The 17,128-nt window shown below is 33.6% G+C and overlaps 1 protein-coding gene and 1 non-coding gene across 3 annotated transcripts in view; one reads left to right on the top strand and one right to left on the bottom strand.

The window, feature by feature from the left end:
- Usp8 (ubiquitin specific peptidase 8) overlaps positions 1–17,128 on the bottom strand; it is a 58,130-nt gene that overhangs the window by 13,228 nt on the left and 27,774 nt on the right. For both annotated transcript variants that reach the window (XM_046461109.2, XM_046461110.2), the window contains 5 exons: positions 15,782–15,926; positions 12,272–12,434; positions 9,579–9,723; positions 9,060–9,280; positions 3,382–3,966 (listed from right to left, as the gene is read on the bottom strand). In XM_046461109.2, the coding sequence (XP_046317065.1) occupies positions 3,382–3,966; positions 9,060–9,280; positions 9,579–9,723; positions 12,272–12,434; positions 15,782–15,926 (1,259 nt within the window). The remainder of the gene's footprint in view (positions 1–3,381; positions 3,967–9,059; positions 9,281–9,578; positions 9,724–12,271; positions 12,435–15,781; positions 15,927–17,128) is intronic.
- Positions 6,461–6,535, top strand: Trnaa-cgc (transfer RNA alanine (anticodon CGC)). The gene has a single exon. It is a non-coding gene; the product is annotated as a tRNA-Ala (tRNA).

Below are 17,128 nucleotides of genomic sequence, written 5' to 3'. Positions count from 1 at the left end.
TCCCTGGCAACCACTGTTTTATTTTCTGTCCCTATAAATTTGCCTACTTTAAATAACCTAATATAAGATGAATCACAGTATGTACCCTTTGTAATTAGTGTGTTTCACTTAGCATAATGTCTTTATGGTTCATCCATGGTGGCATGTATCAGAATTTCCTTCCTTTTAAGGTTGAATAATTTCCCACTGTACGCATTCATCTGCCAATGGACACCTGGGTTTCTTCTATCTTTTGGCAACTGTGGATAATACTGTTAAGAATTATGAACAGTACTGTTATGAGTATACAAATCTCCCTTCAAGGCCAAACTTTTGATTCTTTTGGGCATATAACCAGAAGTAGAACTCTTAGATCATTCTATAAAGCCTAAGTATATTTTATATTTCATAAAATGAAGAGAATATACTGTCAACTTTAGGAAGTCAAACTATATTTCTTCTAGCATATAAATAGATCAATTAAGTAAAAACAAAAAGTAGTCACCAAAGATGATAAAAATCTCCTCAGAGAGATCTCAAGATAAAGGGTGACAATGTGACAAAGATACAAAGAAAATCATGTGGTTATACATGTTCATCCAAGATTTTTGTTCCAGTTTTCTTTCTTGTTTTGTTTTCTTTCTTTTCTTTTTTTTTTATTTTTTGAGATGTTAAGGATTGAAATCAGGGCCCTCTAGCATGAGCTACCCTCCAAATCTTTTCCGATTTTTTTTTACCCCCAGTGGACTACTTAATTTCTTCAAATATCCTCTAAAGTTTCTCTAAAAGTTCCTGTCTTTAGAATTTCACTTTCTGGTTGTCCTTTCATCTTAATAGGCTATAAAATAGTAAAAGTTACAGAAGTGAAAGAAAATTTTACCTTTGTCCCAATATAATCCAATTTACCACTAGCTAATACAATCAAAGTCAGTAGACTAAAAATGTAAAAAGGAGAAAAAAATTAGGCTTCTGAAAAGTGTATTTTACTTTACTGCCAAATTCAAAACAGATATTGTTAAGGCCATTTACAATTTCCTAACACTGAAGAGAAAAGGCTAAAAAAACCTGATGGATCAGTGAAAAAGAAAACAAATTATGAAAATAAAATAATTTGTGAAGCTGTAGTTTACAGTATATAATTCATGATCATGTATATTCAGCATAACCTCACTGGACTCTAGTCTTTTATTTAAATCCCATATGATTTTGGTTACTCTGAAAGGGGTAATGCTCCAAAAAAATTTAAAATATTAAAGAGAATGAAGAGAATACAGCATTTAAAAAATATTTATTTTTTAGTTGTAGTTGGACACAATACCTTTATTTCACTTATTTATTTTTATGTGATGCTGAGGAATGAACCCAAGGTCTCGCATGTGCGAGGAGAGAATTCTACCACCCCAGCCCCGAGAATATAGCATTTTATATAGACCAAATTAAAAAATGCAAAATCCATTTTTTATCTTCTATAACATTATAAGTTCTTCTAAGAATTCATCTTATTTTTAAAACAACTATAAAAAACCCTTTTGATTAATTTTAACAAAATTTATTCTAGAATAAATTACATATTGCTTCTACTTTTAAAAGGAGCCCATAAGCCAGGCGTGGTGGTGTATGCCTGTAATCCAAGCTATTCGAGAAGCTGAGACAGGAGAATCGCGAGTTCAAAGCCAGCCTCAGCAAAAGTGAAGCACTCAGCAATTTAGTGAGACCTTGTCTCTAAATAAAATATAAAATAAGGTTGGGGATGTGGCTCAGTGGTTGAGTGTCCCTGAGTTTAATCCCCAGTAAACCCCCCACCTCCCAAAAAAGGGGAGACAAGAATGCAATCTTTGCTTTTTTCAATGTGTTACAGGGAGAGTAAAAACTATGTCATAACAAAAACTGTCATAATCTGAGGGCTATTTAGATTTTTAGGGATATTTGGTACCTATATTAAATGACCCTACAAATATGAATGCTTTAAGTTCTTTTTTTAATATTTTTTTTAGATGTTGATGGACATTTATTTTATTCACTTATTTATATGCAGTGCTGAGAATTGAACCCATTGCCTCACACATGCTAGGCAAGGTGCTCTATCACTGAGCCACGACCCCAGCCCCTGAATGCTTTAAGTTCTAAAGACTCCCTGGTCTTATTATAAGATGAAAAGAAAGTGGCATTGGAATCTCATAACCTGTGTGATTTTAGGCAAATAATTAAAGTCTAAGTTTCAGCTTCACTTGTAAACTGAATGTTTTATGGGATTACCATTATGAAACAATTAATGTTGGGAAAATATTTGGCAGATGGTAGATACTCAAAAAACAATGTTTAAATTATATCTTAAATAAGAGCTCACAAGTTCTGATCTTCCTACAGAGTCTTGGTACATGGGCATCATTTCCTTACTTTGTTTAGAACACTTTTGTACACGAGCTATATTTTTGATATTAAAAGTTACCAAGTTAAATCCAGCATCAATATGAAGTGTCAATTTTGGTAATATGCCTGAATCACTTTTGGTTGCTTTGAAGTATAGAAACTGACATTATATAAAAATGGTATTCAATTGTCTTCCATCAGAAATCATTTTTATATCAAGAAATATTTTTATATATGTAAAAGGGGGGCTATAATTGTTCCTGCTATTATAAAAACTTATTTAGTATGTAAAAGGAAAAGATGCTGTTAACTGCATAATGGAGAAAAAAAAAGTATATTATTAGATTGAAAACAAAATAACAGCAAAAAACATCCTTCAAAATTATCAGAATCGATTTTGGGTATATAGCCAAGGGCAGAAAAAGGCAACATTAAATACAATATTATTTGAATAGATAAAGAAACAAAATGACATGGACTTGACCAAAAATATGATTATAAGCAAAGATAAATATTGGCTATTTTTAGATGCTATAATTTTTCACATGTGCTTATTAGCAGATACAAACTCATATAAATATCTGCACCTGACTTCTCCAGACTGAGAGGAAGATTATATTTCATTCTAGTCTTCTGATAGTCATATATTACATGAAAATGAAGAATGTAGCTACAGATCTCAATTATTAAAAATAGATCACATTTTATAGACACACAAAAAAAAACAATGCCACTGCCAACCAATCATTTAACACATGTCAAGTGGCCTCAAAGAAGAGTAGACAAGCAAATGTGGATGGATCAGAACAAATTGTCAACCCCTAGAAAACTACTCAAAATACCTGCCATATTTACAGAATGCCACAGGTGTTATCTTTTCTCTCTCCCTCTTCAGTACCTTACATTGATCCAAGGTCCTAGTGCATGCTAAGCAAATGTCTGCCACTGAGCTACACCCCAAGCATAGTGTTATCTTTTTATACACATTTTATTTCTCATAGTTGGCAATCTGTACTGTTTGTTTCTGCTTACCTTGCCTGCACTCGAATCTCCTGTTACAGATGCAGGGGGAATATCTGCTGTTGACTTTTTCTGTACTTCTGGAGTTGGACACCTTTTCCCTCTATCCTCCACAGATTTCTTGGCATCAGAGGTTTCATGTTCACTTTTACTTTGTCTTTTTACTCCTGTTATCTCTTTGCCCCTCTTTGATGAAGTTTCTTTATCTTCTTTCTTGGCTTGTTCACTTTCTCTCTTCTCCATTTCTTCTTTTGCTTTTGGTTGATTCTCTGTGATTTCATTTTCTTCAACTTCTTGTTTCTTTCTGGCTTTTTGTTCTTGTTCTTCCCTCCTCAGTTTCTCTTTCTGTTCCTCTTGCTGCCTTTCCCGCAGTTCTTTTTCTTGTTTGTTTTTCTCCATTAGTAGAGCAGTTTCTGCATGAATACGAGCTTTTTCTTCATCTGTTAACATGGCAGTTGCAGGGGGAAATAGTGGTTTGGTGGAACGATCTGGAACAACTTTCCCATTCTGAGGAGACTGTTGCTCATGATCTGTACTTTCAGATTTTATTCTGTGATCTTCAGGCAACTTGACTGCTGGTTTTTTAGTACGATCAACCTAGGGAAACAAAAACACAGCAAAATATTCTTTTGACAAAATTCAGGAGCATATAACCTCAGTTCCTGAAATCAAACTGTGATAAAAGAATGTCACTTTGTGGAGAGAACATCAGCCAGAATGTATTATCCATATTTATAAATTACTCAATGTCAAGATTTTTTTTAATAAGGGAGTACTTGAAAGGGAGACAAACACCAATGACACTTAACTTTTTCTAGAAAAGATGTGTTCTGTATACAGAAGAGTTACTAATGTCTTCACACTAAAGCATAAAACCTAGATCTGACAAACCTAGACTTGAGTGTCATTTCCATGTAGCCAACCACCTATTCAGTAACTCTATGGGAATGTCACACATATACCTCAAACCCAGTGTAGCCAAAACTCGATTGATGGTTCTTATTTCTTGGATGTAACCAATCTCCAAACAGTTGTACAAACCAGAAACTTCTGAGTCTCATAATATCTTCTTGTACCCTTCTGCAGTCTGATGCCTTTCCTTGTGTATCCGTTCCTCTATTTCTGTTACAACCAGTCAAGCCCAGGCCAACATCATAACTTCCAACTAGTTGTCAATTTCTTTTGCCTGCTTCCAAACAGTTTCTCCATATTGTAGTTAGAGTAATCATTTAAAAACAAATATAACCATGTTCCTCCCCTTGCTTAAAATCCTATTTTAAATTGCTACCAATTACACTCAGATTACGTCTGAAATCCTATCGCAGCCTGTAAAAGGCCATGTCTAGTAGTCTTATCTTTGTTTAACTCTCTATTCTTAACACTCACTATTCTATACATCAGTCACACTTGCCTTTAAAAAAAACATTTTTTTTTTTTCCCAAAGCTACCACACTTCTTCCCAACTTAGGTCTTTTGTATCAGCTGTTCATCTAGATAATACCTGCCACAACATTAAGACTTCAGTTAAATACCTCTTCCTCAGAAAAATATTCTCTGATTTCTAAATCTAGCCAACCCCTCAGTCCACCTACTGGGATTTTGGTTAAATAATTACATTTTTAAAAAATCTTTCTTCCCTTCTAAAACATGTGCTTTCTGAAAGTGTAAAGATGGTGTCTGGCACATAATCAATAAATTCATTACTGAGGGAACAAATAAAATATTCCATAACAGCTTTCCAAAAAAGATAAATATACTGGGCAGGGTTGTAGGTCAGTGGTAGAGTGCTTGCCCAGCATGTGTGATGCACTTGATTTGATTCTCGGCATCACATGTAACTAAATAAAATAAAGGTCCATTTTAAAAAAGATATACTGATTAGTTTCTTCCAAGCTAAATTACAATCTAAATTTCTGATTTGATGAGTTAAGTGTTTATTATTACCTCATTTTAACAGCATATTAATCCTACAACATTGTAAGAAGTGACTCTAATATCATTTCTTGAGAATATAATGTATCGAAACAAAATTAGAACTTGTAAGAACGCTAACAACCTACATAGTGCTCTTATAAAATAAATTTTAGATGTATACCACACAGAAAATATAGCAGGAGGAATCTATTGAATAAAAAAGAAAATCATGCCTAGTTTCTCTTTACTTTCTACCTCTTCATTAAAAAGAAACCCTATTCCTTCTTTTTTCTATATATATTTCAGAATTAAATAGAAAAAAACCACTATGGAGATGGATACCAATAAAAGGTGGAGCAGGAATCAAAATAAATGTTTCTTTATATATTGGTAGCTTAATCCATTATTCCCTCAAAGCACAGCTATGATCATGCTGCTTTCAAATTTAAAATTCTCTAGTGGCTTCCTTGTGCCTTTAGGATAAAATGTAAATTTGATACACATCTCTCTTGATAATTCTTGTCTATCTTTCCAATATTAACTACCATCACACTCTCGTCTCTCCAACGCAAATCCTGCCTACATGTCAAATACTTGAATTCACTGGTCCCAGAGCAAGCCCTGTGCCTTTAAGTCAGACAGTTTTCTTCTACTCTCTTGCATCTGCAAACCCTACTGAACTGTTTTAAGTTCAAATAAAATACTACTTTCTTCTCCATGAAAAGACCTCCCTGGCCCTTTTAGCTAAACTTTTTCTCCTTGTTCTGTGTTCCAGTAACTAGTAGAATAATAATGATATTCTGTCTTATGCTATTTTAAATAAGTCTCTCCTTCTAAATATCAGACAAAATACAGGTCTTAGTCATATTTATAAATTTTCATGCTGTCTTTCATACAGAAGACCCTCAATCACTTCCTAGCTTTTCAACTAAGGTTGAATGTAGAAGATACTCAAAATACATTTGACAAATTGTACGTATTTCAGAGTCCTGTTGGGACAAAAAAGGATTAGGGGTCAAATGCAAAGATTAACTTGAAAAGAAGTGCAACAATGTTAGCTGCTTTTAGAATTTTTAAAATTTATATTTTAAGAAAACTTGTTTTACCAAATTCTGTTTAATCCGACATTTTAATCTGAAATATTAAGGATGACCTTAAAAAATAAGCGATGAGGGTTGGGGATATAGCTCAGTTGGTAGAGTGCTTGCCTCGCATGCACAAGGCCCTGGGTTCAATCCCCAGCACCCCTCCAAAATAAATAAATAAATAAATAAATAAATAAATAAATAAATAAATAAAATTAATGAACAACCTCCTTAAATTACAAAACAAAACAAAACAAAAAAAACCCAAATAAAACTACCAAATATTCTATTCATATCCTGCTTTACAAATCAATGTTACCCATTTTAAATGTGAAATACTGCTTAAAGATGTGTGGGAAAAAATTAGAAATGAATGCTAAAAAATCTTGGCCATTACCTATGAAATAGTAATCTTCCTTTAAATAGAACCTAACAAAGAAAAGGCTGCAATTTTTAATTTGACCATCTTGGTCATTTTAAAAGTTTTAAATAAATTATTGGCAAAGTGTCAAATTTAAATGCAATGGAATTAAGTTATTTTAAAACCAAAATATTGACATCACAAATTTAAGTGGTGTGTAAGCCAAACTATTTGGGAAAATTAGTTTCCTCTAAATCGGCCCTCCATATCCATAGGTTCTACATGAAAGGATTTTTTTTTTTTTTTTTTTTTGAGAGCTGAGGACTGAACTTAGGGCTTTCCTAATGCTAGGCAAGCACTTTGCCACTAAGCTAAATCTCCAATCTTGGGAATTTTAAAAAAATTGCTATCTGTACTAAACAGGTACAGACTTTTTCTTGTTATTCCCTAAACAATACAGTATGACAACTATTTACAAAGCATTAACATTGTATTAGAAGTAATCTAGATGATATGGGAGGATGCGTGTAGACTATATGCAAATACTATACCATTTTATATTAGGGATTTCAGCGCCTACTGATCTATTTGTTTGTTTTTGTTTTCTTTTTTGGTACCAGGGATTGAACCCAGATGTGCTATACCACTGAGCCACATCCCCAGCCCTTTTTTATATTTTATTTAGAGACAGGTTCTACCAAGTTGCCTAGGGCCTCGCTAAACTGCTGAGGCTGGGTTTGAACTCAAGATTCTCCCGTCTCAGCTTCTCAAGCTACTGGGATTACAGGTGTGCACCACTGTACCTGGTGCATCTACTGATTTTGTTATCCCCAGGAGTACTGGAACTAATCCCCAAAGGATACCAAGGGACAATTGTACTACTGGTCAAATTTCAATACAAAATCCCCCAAAAGTTTTGTTCTAATTCAACTGTGGAAATACAAGCTTTTCTTGGTATTATTTGTGGGCAAAGAGTCAGCAGCTATGTTTAAAATCCTTTGATAATCTATTAGAATGTAGTTGTGGCAAAAGGCCTGAATTATACTGAAACATTTTTATAAAAATAAAGATTCCAACTGTGAGGACTTTGGAACCAGGGACATGTCTTTGAATTTTTTTTTTTTTTATTGGTCGCTCAAAACATTACAATGATCTTGACATATCATATTCATACATTTGATTTAAGTGGGATATGAATTCTTATTTTTATCACGTGTACAGATTGCAGGATCACACTGGTTATAAATCCATGTTTATACATACTGCCATACTAGTGTCTGTTGTATTCTGCTGCTTTTCCTATCCCCTTCCTATCCCCCCTCCCCTCCCCTCCCCTCCCCACCCATCATCTCTCTCTACCCCATCTACTGTAATTCATTTCTCTTTTTGTTTTTTTTCCCCCTTTCCCCTCACATCCTCTTCTATGTAATTTTGTATAACAATGAAGGTGTCCTTCCATCTTCCATGCAATTCCCCTGCTTAATGGTGATCATCTTCTCATGCTCTTCCTCCCTGCTCTGTTGCCCTCCTTATATCAAAGAAGACATTCGGCATTTGTTTTTTAGGGATTGGCTAACTTCACTTAGCATAATCTGCTCTAACATATGCCATCCATTTCCCCGCAAATGCCATGATTTTGTTATTTTTTAGTGCTGAGTAACATTCCATTGTGTACAAATGCCACATTTTTTTAATCCATTCATCTATTGATGGGCATCTAGGTTGGTTCCACATTCTAGCTATTGTGAATTGTGCTGCTATGAACATTGATGTAGCTGTATCCCTATAGTATGTTCTTTTTAGGTCTTTGAATTTTTAAAGCAGTAGTACTCAAAGATTGTTCCAGACACTCTTTCAGCACGCCCATAAGGTCAAAATTATTTTCATATTACTCAGGTTGTTATTTATTTGACTCATTCTTCAAGAGTAGAGTGAAGTATGTCAGATATTCTGTGACATTCAACATTGCAACAGACTGAATCAGAAGCAGATGTGACAATCTATCAAACCAGATATGGACAAGTTTTCCAAAAATGTAAAACAATTCCAATCTTTCCACTAATATTTGTTTGAGAAAATATAATTATTTTCATCAAAATATCATTAATGTTAAAATGTTATAAATCTCTTATTATTAATTTTGGGTTTCTTTTGTGTGTAAGTTATTAAATGAATCAATAAATTAGTGGATTAAAAAAAGGTGACAAGATGTACAGATTCTTCTAATTGATACCTTTTTTAAGATATTAAAGATTAATATAAAACTTCATTTCTATGCTATATATTTAATATTAAAACAAATCAGAATTAAAAGAAAAGTAAGACAATACCTGTGGAACATTCTTTATAATAGGCACTGGCTGAATTATGGGTGAAACATCAGCTTTGGAAGTAGCAATCGGTTCAACTGGAGTTGACATATTCAGTGGTCCCATTCTTTCATCTTGATCATTTACCAATTCTACATTTGCATCTACTTCTATAGAATGAGGTGGCATCTGGGCAGGTTTGGAAGGAACTGATTCTTCCAGTGAGGGATAAGTAAAATCCACTAAAATCCCCAAAAAAATAATATTAAAAAAAACCAACAACAAAAAACTCCACAAACAGTACTTATATTTGTCATGCATGTTATATGTGATAATAAAATTAAATAAAACTGACAACAGTGAGAATCTTAAAGAAAATGTTAACTTCCAGGCCATATTGTTTTAGTCTCATTTTCTGCCTGAAAACAAACTTCTATCTAATAGGACAAATGAATATACAATGAAGAAATATTACTCTGAAAACATAATTAATCTCTATGTTACTGAAGCAATTTAAAGCAAAAATTTTCACATACATACATGAGATAGACACCTCTTCATTCTTGCCTCGTGTGGGTGGAGTGATTTTAGCATTTGTTGTATACTGAGGATAGCAAAGAAGCCAGTTTTCATAGCCTCCCTCTAAAACCAAAGGTTCATTGCGCAGGACTGTTTTACTTTCCCACTATAAAATAAGGAAATAGTACTTTTATTTTTTTAAATTTTTTTATTGATTTTTTTTTTAAATACATGACAACAGTGGAATGCATTACAAATCCTTATTACACCTATAGAGCACAAGTTTTCGTATCTCTGAATACAAAGTATGTTCACAAGGAAATAGTACTTTTAATTTGGGAATAGTCTCTTGACAGTGAAAAACAAAACTTAAATTGTAAAATTGTTCCCTTGAAGACAAGATTTATCTTCTAAATGATGAAAAAATGAGAATTGATTTCAAAAGTCAACATTAAATAAAACCAATGTATGGATCAGGTTTTAAGAACCACACACATAATCCACAATCTCAGAAGAAAAATTAGAAGATATATTAATATATAGTAAACATTACCTACAACCTCACCAATTATGAACATACAACTGCCTCAAAATTGAATCAATTGTTTGCTTTATACCCCCAGTTAATTGTTAAGCAATGCTGAGATAAATAACCAAAGATCCTCATACATGCACACATCACCTCCCTTAGAGAAAATTCCCAGTAGAATTGCTGAGCCAAGGCACAAGAATATTTTATGGCTTTCAATATATATTGCTCATCTTCAAAATGATCACTTAGAAATATACATTTGTTATACAAAAGTACATACAAGAGGAAGTGAGGGGAAGGGGAAAAATAATATAAGGGGGACAAACGAATGTCAGTAGAGGGAGCAGAGAGAGAAGAGGGGAGGGGAGGGGAGGGGAGGGGAGGGGAGGGGGGATAGTAGAGGATAGGAAAGGCAGCAGAATACAACAGACACTAGTATGGCAATATGTAAATCAATGGATGTGTAACTGATGTGATTCTGCAATCTGTATATGGGGTAAAAATGGGAGCTCATAACCCACTTGAATCAAATTGTGAAATATGATGTATCAAGAACTATGTAATGTTTTGAACAGCCAACAATAAAAAATTAAAAAAAAAAAAAAAAAAAAAAGAAATATACATTTGTGTATTTCTTTAAGATCATTCCTAGGAGAAGAGTGGCAGTTTAAAAGTTTGGTAGATGATGTCAAACTGTACTTCAAAAAGGCTATAACAGTTTACACATTTAACCAACAATATAAGAATTCTCATAATAAATCTTTATTTTTTTAGAAAACATTGAATGTGCTAGGGAAAACAGGTCTTTGTCATGTATGTTAGATATTTTTCCTGAATTTTATTTTATGGCATTTTGGTTTGGGGTTAAGATCATAAAAAATACTAATGCTTTTTCCAAGTAGTCTACTGTTTCAAGCTACATACTTTTGATCCATTTGGGATCCAGTCTGGTCTAAGGAATAAGTTAGGAATCTGCTTCCTATTATTCACTGACTATTCAGTTGTCGTCAAACCATTTATTTTAATTCATCTTTTCGGTACTGATTTGTGACATCACCTTTATCTGACATTGAACTTTCATATATGATAGGTTGAACTTCAGTCCACATTTAGGTCTATTTCTGTATTCTGTTTTTGTTTTGTTTTTTTTCCATTGGTGGTGGGGATTGAACCCAGGGCCTCAGCATTCTACCATTAAGCTATGCCCCCAGCTGTATTCCCTGTTTTGTTTTTTTTTTTATATTTTTTTAATTGTTTATGGACATAAACAATTTTATTTTACTTTTATGTGGTGCTGAGGATTGAACCCAATGCCTTCCACATGTGAGGTGAGCACGCTACCACTGAGCTACAACCCCAGCCCTATATTCCCTGTCTTAAAATATGAACTATTTTAAGGCTTTTAAGATTGTTCTGTTGGTGGGCAATCTTTCATCAACTGACCCTTTTATCAGCAGAATGAACTTAGTAATTTAAAAAGCTAAACTGAATATTATTTTTTAATCTTTGTTCATTTGATCAGTGAAAATGATACTCAATTTAATCTGTACTTATACTAGTAAAGACCATTTTTATGGTTAGGCCCACTTGTTTTTCCTCTTTTGTTCATCACTATCTATAATCCACTACTGATTTAACAATTTAATTTTAAGTATTTATTTATAAAAACTCTTCACATTTTGCATGTTTTAAAACACTGCCTTAATTGTTGATAATATTTTTTTGTCTTCTACCTTCTAATCTTGTGATATTTTTACAAACCTAACTTTTTTTTTTATTACGTCAAATCTATCAAACATTTATCCTTTGGTGACTTATTCCTTTGCTTTTATGCTTATAGTCTAATTCTACCTCTCTTTCCTTTTTTTTTTAAGGTCGGGTCTCATTAAGCCTGGCCTCAAACTCCTCATCTTTCTACCTCCGGAGCAGCTATGATTATAGGTGTGCACCATGTCCATCCTAGTCTTTATAACAACAAAAAACAAACATTAAAAAAAATTTGTTTCAGATAACTTATATTGGTGAAAATTCTAATATTTTATACAGATCAGTTTATTGTTATCTGGTGACTGAAAACTAATCTTTATACAATCAAAGAAAGAGAAAAAAGCTAGTCAGCATGTCTTCCTAACAACCAAAGAAGGCTTACAGTTACAATAAACTAACAAGGAAACTTGCTAACCTTGAAAAGTGCATCTTTCAGGCTCCGCAGAGTTGTTCCAAGCTGTAAATCTTTTGCAGAACTAAACCAGTCAAGAAGTACCACATAATCCACATTCCCCCTCTTCTTCCATGTGTCTTTAGAATCATCTGGGAGGTTTGCTTCAATCCAACTAGCAGTGACTCTGAAATGTATTAACATTTGTATTGGGACAAAAGTTGACAGAAGATGCTAGTATAAAATTAGGAGTTTTGTTAGAGTCTGTACCAGGCCATAGCAAACCTTAAGCAGATTCCTTTCTAAGGCCAGACTTCATATTAAGATATTAAATAACCTAAACATTGAACCCTTTCACTATAGTAAGCTGGAAAATGATTTTAATAATTATTAAAACTGAAAGAAGGGCTGGGGTTGTGGCTCAGTGGTAGAGTACCTGCCTCGAATGTGAGAGGCACTGGGTTTGATCCTCAGCACCACATAAAAATAAATAAAGATATTGTGTCCAACTACAACTAAAAAAATATTGGAAAAAAAACTGAAAGAAGTAGATGAAATTCTGACCTTTTAAAAAAAGGGGAGGGGGCATAACTGATAACAGAGGAAGTCATTGGGGCACCTCTCTCTGCCACATATAAACAACTGGGGGATTGTCTGGGTAACATTATTCACATTTCAGTTCTCTTATAATACCTACACAGATAATCAATAATTAAATAGCAAAATGTTTATTTAACACATATAGCATTTATTATGTGCCAGATACTGTTCTAAATGCCTCAATGCCTCATTCAATCCTCATAAGAATCCTGAAGACATATTATCCCCATTTTATAGATAAGAAAACCAAATTACAAAAAGAGTAAGTAACTTGCACAAGGCTACAGCTGGTAAGTGGAGCCAGAATTAAAACTCAGGCAATCTGACTCACATTATGATCTCAGCAACTTTCAATGCTGCCTCTTATATCAACTATGAATAATATCAACTCTATTAAGGCATGCTGTTCATCTCATCTTTTTTGCTCAAAAACAATAAGAGGTAAAACAGATAAAATAAGAGGTAAAGTCTTTACAATGTCCTGTCATGTATATATATACATGTCCTCAATCCTATTACCTCAATGTCCCTCTTCTCTAAGGACCTGCCCACTTTATTTACTTACTCCAGCTATTAATTTCCTTGCGATTCTTGGTTTATCCAAGTATGCTCCTACCTATGAGCTTCTACTCTTGCTGTCCCCTATGTCTGGATCCCTTCTGGAATTCTACTGAGTACATTTTGGGAAACAATAGCATCAACCAGTGTTTCCCAAACTTCAGTCTTTCATGGATCATATTCACAGATGGCCCTCAACTCTGCTCTGTCTTATAACTTAATTTTTAAATGTAATTATTAATCCAAATAATTTTAAATGATCTTTTATTTAAATACATTCTTTTATTGGGTGGCTGTGCACTGGGGGTTGAATTCAAGGGCACTCAACCACTGAGCCACATCCCCAACCCTATTTTGTATTTCATTTGGAGACAGGGTCTCACTGAGTTGTTCAGTGCCTTGCTTTTGGTGAGGCTGGCAATCCTCCTGTCTCAGCCTCCTGAACCGCTGGGATTACAGGCATACTGGGATTATGAGCATGCACCACTGTGCCTGGCTACTTAAATAAATTCATTTTAATAGGAAATTATGTCATAATATATGTGGAAAACATTTCTAATATAAAAGAGTAAATTAAAAAAATTGTGCTGTATTCATATAACAGAATACATTTAGCAATGAAAATGAACCAACTGCAACTACATACAATAACGGAGATGACACTCATAAGGTTGAGGGTTAGGGATGCAGCTCAGTGGTAGTACTTGCCTAGCATATGCAAGGCCCTAGTAACACACACACACACACACACACACACACACACAGTTCAAAATGTGGAACAGAAGAAGCTATCCATAAAAGACTACAATTATTCCGTTTACCTAAAATTTAAAAAACAGACAAATGAATACATTCTGTTAAAAACTGGTAGTTTTCTGCTCGGTCTATTGAAACACTTATTCCATTTTATGGATGGAAGCACTGCCTGATTCTAGAATAGAAAAGAAAGCCAATTAAGATATCTAAGGGGAAAAAAAATTGGTTTCCTTGGATGGGTGGGAATATGGCCAGTAACTTAGAGCGGGCATACTAGGGGATCTGGGAGTGAGGATTATGTCCTATTTCCTGGTCTGGAGGCTATTAAAGGAGCTAAACACTTAGGATAGGAGTGCTTCTGTGCATATACTATATTAAAATTATTTAGAACAGAGAATGAAAAAAATGTAATCACCATCAGCTAGCTATGAATATTACTACCTATAGAAACTTGAGGCCTGCTCCCTGTTAAGAAAGGGAGATTAAGACTACCAGCCTTCTGTTGGTATAGATCATCTAAAAACTATTAATTTCATCTTTTCAAATTCTGGGAATATATTCACATCTGCTTGATTAGACTAAACACTGTGATCTTATTTTTAAGTAGTATATTTACAAAGCACTCTATCCTTCAGGTCAAACAATTATCAAGCATCTGTAATATGTCAAGAATTCTGCAGATTTTATTTTCCAATTTTAAAAAATGTATACTTTAATGTCATACCACAAATTCTAACTAATCCAATCCCATAAACTAAGATCCACAAGGCACATGATTTATATATGACAAGCTTAAAAGAGTGAAAATAGCCCTGGATCTAGAAGTTTAGCTCTGCTACTATGTCATAATGATTTCTAATACATGATGTATCTATGCAAGTAACTTTATAAAATAAAACCTTATTTTATAAAATAAAATAAAGTTACTTGTATAAATACACACACGAAAGGTTTGAGGTCTTTTTACCAAACAAGTTAAAAAAAATGTTCTAGTAAGCCTTTTACTTGTGCCAAGCACTGTGCTAAGTGTGTGTGATATACAAAATATCTCAAACTGCTCAAAACTTCTGTGAGGTAGGTACTATTGTTTGTTCCATTTTATAAATGGAAACATGGGCTCCGGATAAGTCACTAGCTAGAGATAATGCAATAAATGACAATTATTTGAATATAGTCTGACTTCAGAGATTCTTTCTTAATCACTTAGCTATACTCCTTTTTTAAAAAAAGTATGTGTATACTCTTTTATCCTAGATAATAGTATGGGGAATTCCAGTATGTAAAATAATTAGTTCACAATTTGTTACATGATTCATAAATATATAAACAGAAAATAATAAGGGAAATCAGTCAACAAACACCTGGAGACAGTAAGCATAAAAAGGCAGCTCCATCTCATTTCTAATAAGACTCCAAATGCCAGTGATAGGAGAAAGTAGCCAAAGTGGAATGTTTCTGACATTATGCATCAGAAAGGGTGAGGTACATCATTAAGAAGCAAAGAATGAAAGGTCAACAGGAAAAGAAATGACTACTTTACCATGCTTAGCTTGGATTCCTAGTTGTAACATTTACCACTGTCTACAGTTTACCATATTCTCTAAACACACCATGACCCACCCTGGACTGATGGCTTCTTCAGGAACACTGAGAGAATTTGAAATACAGGAATCCTGATAATCCTTCATTTTTCGAGCATCCATTATAATCAAGCTGATGTTTTTATCCATCATCATTGTGTATAGTTTCTTTGCTGTGATTGTTCCTTGAAATTGAAGGAGACAGTAGAAGAGTCAAGAAAAACCCAGTTCCATGTGCTAGCATATTACCAAACACAGGACCAACATAGTTTTTTCTAGAAGAGCAAAATATATACTTACTTACCACTTATTATCTTTTAAGCTAACATTAAATATAATTTGTGTTGGTATTTATTAAGAAACCCATTCAGTGCTGTTTGTTTTTGTGATACTAGAGTCTGAACCCAAGCATGCCTTATAACTGAGCTATATCATCAGCCTTTTTTATTTGTTAATTTTGAGATATGATCTTGCTAAGTCCCTGAGGCTAACCTTGAACATGCAATTCTTCCATAGCTGGGATTACAGGTACATTACGGTGCCAGACCAGTGCTCTCTTTATAAAGATTTAAATATCAAAACTTAGGCTGGGGACAGTGATAGAGACAGAGAGCTTGCCTAGCATGTGCAAGGCCCTGGATTTCATCCCCAGCACCACTAAATAAATACATAAATAAATAAATAAAAACTTGCTTTTGAAGTTACAACTACATCTAGTGTTAGCTCTATTACTGGTATAATATAAGGGAATTAATATACTTAACTATGAAAATATTCTTGTTTTGTGTCACATTAGATTGGGTAGAGAGAGGTGATGGGAGGGGAGGGGAGTTGAAGGGGGGATAGGAGGGGAAGCAGAATAAAATAGACACTAGTATTGCTGTATGTATATACGTGTCTGTATAACCAGTGTGAGTCTATAACCTGTACACTTGGAAAAATGAGAAATTATACCCCATTTGATTCAAATGTATGATATGTAAAGATCATTGTATTGTCATGAGCAACTAATAAAAAGAGAAAGAAAGAAAAGGTTCCAAAATTACAAGAACCACCACCACCAGATCCAATATCATTTCCTTGTAGAATGGCTTCAATTTTAATAGCATTTGGACAATTTGGATAACCTAGCAATTTCATTACTGATTAAATCCTTAAGCAGTAATTAAAATAAACTGTGTTTTTATGAAAAAAAATTAAAAATAAATCTTTGACTACAAAAAAAAAACGACAGTAGAAAAATGCTTACCAGGAAAAAAAAAAAAATCCATGGTTTGAAAATTCTCAAAAGATTCTAAATTCCTCTTTAAAAACTCCCAATGGAGTGTTTTGAAAAACTTTTAGATTTCCAAGTATTTCTACAGTAATAAGCCAAAAACTTGTTATT

This window comes from Marmota monax, unplaced genomic scaffold (genome assembly GCF_021218885.2).
Source record: "Marmota monax isolate L192 unplaced genomic scaffold, Marmota_monax_Labrador192_F-V1.1 WCK01_AAM20220418_F8-fsc00001, whole genome shotgun sequence".
Taxonomy (NCBI): Eukaryota; Metazoa; Chordata; class Mammalia; order Rodentia; family Sciuridae; genus Marmota; species Marmota monax.
Note: the sequence above shows the minus strand (reverse complement) of the source record. Positions and strands in the feature narration are given on the sequence as shown.